A 7,523-nucleotide genomic window follows, 5' to 3' on the forward strand; every position below is an offset into this window, starting at 1 on the left:
TTTTTTTTAAACCTTCTTATTATAGAAATGTTCACCCATATTCAAAAGTAATGAGGACAGTATAATGAAGCTTGGTGTATCATCACCCAGCTTCCTAGTTAGCAACACATGACAAATTTTATCCCACCTGCAGCCCACCCACTACTCTCCAAGCCACTGAATTGTTCTGAAACAAATCCAAGTTATCATAATGTTTCATCTGTATGTCCTTCAACATAGATATCAAAGGTCAAGGATTTGTTTTAAAAAACACAATTATTATTATATCTTACAATTTCAGCAATACCTCTGTAAAACCAATAAGTTGATGAGTGTTCTAATTGCTCTGATATTGTCATGTTTAATCCGAAACTAATTTCTTTGAGTTAAGATCCAAACAAGGTATACACATTGCATTGGATTAATCTGAACGTACATTTATTATTGATACACTTTTCCCTCTTGTGAAAATTCTTTTGACAAAATAAATGTTTTTCTTTTTATTCTTAGGTCTTAAAAATGAGCTATAACAAGGTCCGAAAACTTCAGAAAGATACTTTTTGTGGCCTCAGGAGCTTGACACGCTTGCATTTGGACCACAACAATATTGAGTTTATAAACCCAGAGGCTTTTTACGGACTCACCTTTCTCCGCTTGGTGCACTTGGAGGGAAATCAGCTTACGAAGCTCCATCCAGATACGTTTGTCTCTTTGCGCTACCTCCAGATATTTAAAACATCTTTCATTAAGTACCTCTACTTGTCTGATAACTTCCTGACCTCCCTCCCTCAGGAGATGGTCTCCTACATGCCCGACCTAGAAAGCCTTTATCTGCATGGGAACCCGTGGACCTGTGATTGCCATTTAAAATGGTTGTCTGACTGGATACAGGAGAAGCCAGGTATCTATGCTGTTTCTTTGTCCTCATTAAGTAGAGGACACCAGCGGGAGGTGTTTTATCAGTATGTGGAGAGGTCACAGAAATTTAGCTGGAGAGAAAATGATAATAATAATTCAGGGATAATGAATTCTTAATGCATCTGCCTGTGACTGTGTTTCAAGTAGTTATGCCAGAGACCTATGGTCCACAAAACTGAAAATCTTTACTATCTGGCCCTGTACATAAAAAGTTTGCAGACCCCTATCTTATATAATAGAGCCCATGCCCTTTAGCCCACACGCCGGGTTCCCTTAGTGTGGCCCCGCCTGTGCTCAGCCCCCTGCCTTCCTTCCCAGCCCTCAGCCCCTCTCCATCCCAGACACACAGGCACTTTCTGCTCTAAGGACTCTGAACTACACCATAAGCCCTTTTACCACCTCATCCCTGCTGCTGCCCTGCGTGGAGCTCTTCCATCCCGTTCTGCTTGATGAGCCCCCAGCCCACAAACTCGGCTCAGCTTTCCCCCTTCTGGGGGACCCAGCTGCTCCTCCACCTGCCCCCACCATGTGGGAACAGTCATGTCACCACTTCTGTAGTTTGCCTGCACTTCCATTCTTGGAAGGATAACATTTTATTATATTTACTAGTGCTAGATGTCTGTTGTCTTTTCCATGTCTCATTTATCTATCCGCAGCCCTGCTACTGTAAATGCCTAGAGCATAGTAGGTACTCAATCATATTTATTAAATTAAACTTTTATCAGTTAAATAGCAATTTTGATGGTGAATACTAATGAGCCTACCACCCACCATCTACCTATGGTTTTAACGTCCCAAACTTTTATATATATAAATATGTATGTGTGTGGGTATGTATATTTTCACACACACAGCATACACACACCTATGTCATATGTACACATGCATATATACACACATGTGAAATAATTAGACCAACCTGCTAAGGCTAACATCTTTCTGTCACGTCTAAATTATCAAGTGTTCTCCTTTTGATGGAGATGCCTTAGTGATAATCCTACAAGACCCACAAATTGGCCACCTCAGCCTCTTATACTCTGAAGTTTTTAACCCATCCCGAGAGTGTGGCAGCTCTTGGCGCCTGCACTTGCTGTGCCCCGCGTGGGACAGGCAGTCCTTCCGCACACGTGTCAGCAGTCAAGTGCAGAGCCTACTTGTCTGCTTGTGGGTGTCTTCCATTCTCAGTTCCATAAAGCTCTTGGTGTTGCTTTTCTATAAAATATGGATTTATGGCCACTTCTCTGACAAAACATTTCATGAATATTAAATTTATGTCCTGCTGCTTTTTCCACACCTTTCTATGTACATAACAGCTTCTTGTTCTAATGCCAAATCTAGTATAATCTTCATAAAAACATTTTAAGTGGCAAACTTAATATATGTAGTGTCAACAACACATGTGACATAACTAAAGAGAACAATGTAAATAGCTATGACAATGTGTGTGGGTGTACAGGCGGTGACAGCTATATTAAGACTGCGAGCTGGCCAGCTGCTGCTGTAAAATACCTTCAATTGTAAGATGCATATTGATTTATAAGTTAATATTTGGAAAAAATATGGTCTGAGACTGAGGCTGGCCTCCCTCCCTCCCTTCCTTCCATGGATCTTTCCTGAGCGTCCCTGGCCAGGGCTGGAGCACACAGAACGGGTGCAGAGTTTACAGTCTTGTAGGAAGATGGACAACTAGGCAAGTCATTCTAATAGCCAGTGATGAGGGCAGGACAGGAGAAGGGAGAGGTGCCAGGAGAACATAGGGCAGGGAGCCCACCCCGAAGCAGTGCTGCTCAGGCTGGGTCCTGAAAGATGGTTAGTGACTAGTTAGGTGGTGATGGAAGACGCGTGTGGGACAGCAAGTGTAAGAGGCGCAGAAGGAACACGGAGTGCCCGGGCCTGCGGGGCACGGCAGGGCCGAGGGAGAGAAAGCATTTCCGTGAGATGAATCTAGTGTGATGGAGGGAATGAAAGTGACATGATCAGATTTGCGTTTGAGGCAAAATACTTGTCAGAAGCCTGCTAACTCTGATCCAGTGCAAACAATAATAAGCATACCAAGATGCGAGCATAATTCCGTGATGAGGTTTCCTTAGGCCAGAAGTCTTCCATGTTCTCTGCAGCATCTGAGCCCAGGGTATTGGTGAGTACATAGAGGGACGCAGCTTATTGTCAGGGGGTGACTGGGAGAAACCTCTTATAATTGCTCAGAGTTTTCAGTCTTGCCAGCTTCTTCCTGTGCTTAGGTTTAGACTATAAAATTTGCCAAAGAATGCTGACTAGCCAGACATCTGTGACATTATCTGTCACACTGAAGTACACACTAGAGTCTGGAGTCCTTGGTCAGAGTGATTTTTTTAAGCCTTCAAGAGGAAATGTGCACATGTGGGAAGGCAGTCTGACCCTGTCTAATCACTCTGGCAAAATCATACCTCTACGAAGTGCATGCTTCTCTTGAATGCTGTGTCTAATGCAGGTATCAGAGCCACTCCATGAAACAACACGGATGCCCCAGGCTGCATTTTACATAAGGGAAAACCATACCTCTTGTATCAGTCCAATTCTGTTGCTTATCACAAAATACCTGGAACTAGGTGATTTATAAGAAAACAAAATTTATTGCTTACAGTTTCAGAGGCTAGGAAGTCCAAAATCCAGGGAACACATCTGGTGAGGGTCTTAGTGGTCATGACAGTGATGGGAGAGTATCACATTGCAGAAATGGTGGAGCAGACAGAGCAAACGAGAGAAACCAACCTCCTCATTCACTCTCCTTCTAAAGCCCCCAGAACCACGCCCCTGACCACCATTATTAACCCATTCACTACTGCACAGTCCTACAATCCAATCACCTCTTCAAGGCCCCACCTTTCAATTACCATAATAGCATTTCCCACCCTCTTAACAGTCACAGTGGGGGCCAAGTTTCTAATACATAAAACTTGGGGGACACAATTCAAGCCTCAGTGAATTTGAGGGATGGGGACATTCAGTCTACCAACCTCTTATCAAGTATTCCAGTGACCAGTCATTTTAAAGCACTGTTTTTAAGTGTCCAGGTATGTGATATCCAAATACCTGAGGAAGCTTCTATGATTTGGAAAGGCTTAGACTGGTCCTAGTGCTTTAAGACTTGCAAGCTTCTGACTCTATCAAAACATCAGATCTTCAATGGGCTGTCCCACTGCTTCTGCACAATGTTCTTCCCTCCCCACTGGGCCTGATCCTCCTCCAGAGAGTCTATCTTAGCCAATGGGGCCATCGGCCATCCGGTTATGAAAGTCATGAACCTGAGTCTCCTTTACTCTTCTTCTCGTTTACCCTTCCTATTCTATCAATCCTCACCTATTGATTGGTTCTACCTGCTTCATTATCTCCCACATCCATCTGTTCCTCTCCATTTCTATTGCTACTAAGCCTGACCAGGTCAAGAAACTTTGTAATTCAGTCAATGTTCTTTTGGGTAATGGAAATAAACTTAGAGTTTTAATAATATCCAAGGACTTATAAATGATCATTTATCTAACAGGTTATCTTTTAAAGGACAATGAAGTTCTACGACTGTCTTAAAACATTAAAATGAAGAAATAGAACTAAGTTGCTGTTAATAAAAAGTGACACACATGAGCGCATCATTTTGCTTCCTGAGATAAGGAAATGATTGATTCAACTAACATTTACTGAGTACCAACTATACCTGTATATCAGGCATTTTCTAGGCATGGGAAATACAGCAGTAAATAAGACAGATGAAATCCTTGTGCCTAGGCATATTGTACTGTAGCAGGATATATAGACAATATCTTTTTTAGAAATAGATTCAGAGCCGAAAGACATAGAAAATTTTCTGTTAAACACTAAAATTTCCAAATTGTTTCAAATTCTAGCAAAAGCTAATTCTTCAAAATGTTCAAATATTAATTCATAGAAAGTTCACAAATGGTAATAATTCAACTATTTTTTTCCGAGGTGTAATAAAATGCAAGAAAGACAGAAGCCCCTCCGGTCCTCAGCAATGTCCCCTTTGCATGAACCCCAGGACCTCTAAAGGCAAGCCCTTAGCTGTGGCCCCAGCAGCAGCTTTCCTGTGTGCCAAGCCCACCATCGACACATCCCTGAAATCAAAGAACCTGACTATACTGGAAGATGGTGATTCTGCCTCCATCTCTCCCCAGGACTTCGTAGCACCCTTAGGCTCCCTCACTTTGAATATGACAGATCAGTCTGGAAATGAAGCTAACATGGTCTGCAGTATCCAAAAGCCCTTGAGGACATCACCCATTACATTCACTGAAGAAAATGACTACGTCATGCTAAATACGTCATTTTCAACATTTCTGCTGTGCAACATAGATTACAGTCACATTCAGTCAGTGTGGCAGCTTCTGGCTTTGTACAGTGATTCTGCTCTGATACTAGAAAGGAGCCACTCGCTCACTGACACACCACAGCTCTGTTACAAATATAAACAGGTGGCTCTTAATCCTGAAGACACTTTTAGTAACATAAAGGCTGATCTCAGAGCAGATCCCTCTTGGTTAATGCAAAGCCAAATTTCCTTGCAGCTAAACAGAACTGCCACCACGCTCGGCACATTATGGATCCGGTACTCCAGTAACGCGCAAGTCACTTTACCAAGGGCAGAGGTGAGGCCGGTGAAACACAAATGGACCATGATCTCGAGGGACAACAATACTAAACTGGAACGCACTGTTTTGGTAGGAGGGACCGTTGACTTGAACTGCCCAAGCCACGGTGACCCCACCCCACATTTGGAGTGGCTTCTGGCTGATGGGAGTAAAGTGAGAGCCCCTTATGTGAGTGAGGACGGACGAGTCCTAATAGACAGAAATGGAAAGCTGGAGCTCCAGATGGCTGACAGTTTTGACACAGGCATGTATCACTGCATAAGCACCAGTTACGATGATGCAGACATTCTCACCTACAGGATAACTGTGGTGGAGCCCAGCATAGAAGCCTATCAGGAAAATGGGGTTCATCGCACAGTTTTCACTGGTGAAACACTCGACCTTCCATGCCATTCTACTGGTATCCCAGATGCCTCTATTAGCTGGGTTCTTCCAGAAAACACAGTGGTCTATCAGTCCTCTAGAGACAAGCAAGTTCTTAGTAATGGCACATTAAGAATATTACAGGTCACCCAAAAAGACCAAGGTCATTATCGCTGTATAGCAGCCAACCCATCAGGGGTCGATTTTTTGATTTTCCAAGTTTCAGTCAAAATAAAAGGACAAAGGCCAGTGGAGCATCACGAAGAAACAGATGGGTCTGGATTGGATGAGCCCAATCCCACTGCTCACCTTAAGTTTCCACCAGCTGTACAACCCCCTACATCTGCTCCAGTGGGAGCTGAGGTTGGAAAACAGGTCTCAAGCACAAGTAGGAAGCACAACTCTCAGGAGTTAATACACCAGCAACGTGAGGAATCAACAAATCGACGTTTTAGGGAGCACAGGAGACACTTCCTTCCCTCTGCTCGTAGAATTGACCCACAGCACTGGGCAACACTTTTGGAGAAAGCTAAAAAGAATGCTGTGCCAGAGAAACGAGAAAATACCACAGTAAGGCCACCTTCACCAGCCACCCACCTCCTGAAAATACCTGGTGAGGAAGAAGACTCTTCAGCCATGCTCCCTCCAGATGAGGAATTTATGATCCTGGCAACTAAAGCTTCGAATGTTCTTGTAAGGCCAGTGACTGCTGATTCCAGAACAATATCTGATAGCCCTGTGACATATACAACTTCTGGCACAGAAGTCTCTCTAATTGTGAGTCCACAAATACTACCACCTGAAAAACCTATAGATTTCAAACTCTCTACTGCTATTAAAACTACAACCATATCAGAGAATACAAACCCAACCATATCAAGCAAAATGCATGGGACAACCAATCAAAATTCATCTACTATCCTTCCACTACTACCTGGAGTGACTGAATTTCAGGACGCTGACCAGATGGGGAGAAGAGAGCCTTTCCACAGTGCACCCCCAGTAACAGTGAGGACTGGGATCAAAGATGTCAATATCAAAATGCTTAGTAGCCCTAACAGCAAAGCTCACCTATTCTTGGAGTCAGTAAATACCACGAATGGTCAACAAACACCTGAGCCCAGGAGCAATCACTTCTATTCTCACACTACTCAGAAACCGAGCACCTCTGGGCTCCCTTCAGATCCACACACTGCTGCTCATCCTCAGCTTCAGATTCCTAGAAACAGTACAATTAACATACCACTGTCTAGACGCTTTGGGAGACGGAGGAAAATTTGGGGCAGGGGACAGATTATCAGCCCATATAGAACTCCGATTCTCCGAAGGCATAGATATGGCTCTGTGAGGCCAACATCCAGAGATTTTTCCAAAGAAAGCACTACTGCATTTTCAGCCACAGACTTCAATGTCATGTGCCCGTCCTGTCCTCCCAGAGAGAGACTCACCACTGCTACAGCGACTTTGTCTTTTCAAAGTTCTTCCCCCTTCCCCCTTTCCAAAGCTGACCTTGCCAGAGTTGTATCAGAAGAGTCTACAACTCTAGTCCAGAATCCATCATTGCTATTTGAGAATAAACCAAATGTAGACATTGAGAAAACAACACTCACAATAAAATAT

At 43.5% G+C, this 7,523-nt stretch overlaps 1 protein-coding gene across 1 annotated transcript; it reads left to right on the top strand.

Moving 5' to 3' along the window:
• Positions 1 to 489: 489 nt before the first annotated feature.
• LOC103583851 (immunoglobulin superfamily member 10-like) lies at positions 490 to 7,517 on the top strand (the record flags this gene model as incomplete). Its single annotated transcript, XM_008565055.1, has 2 exons — positions 490 to 880; positions 4,861 to 7,517. Coding segments are annotated over 2 exons (3,048 nt in total), but the record flags the coding sequence as incomplete, so codon positions are not given.
• Positions 7,518 to 7,523: the final 6 nt, after the last annotated feature.

This window comes from Galeopterus variegatus, unplaced genomic scaffold (genome assembly GCF_000696425.1).
Source record: "Galeopterus variegatus unplaced genomic scaffold, G_variegatus-3.0.2 Scaffold29297, whole genome shotgun sequence".
Classification (NCBI taxonomy): domain Eukaryota; kingdom Metazoa; phylum Chordata; class Mammalia; order Dermoptera; family Cynocephalidae; genus Galeopterus; species Galeopterus variegatus.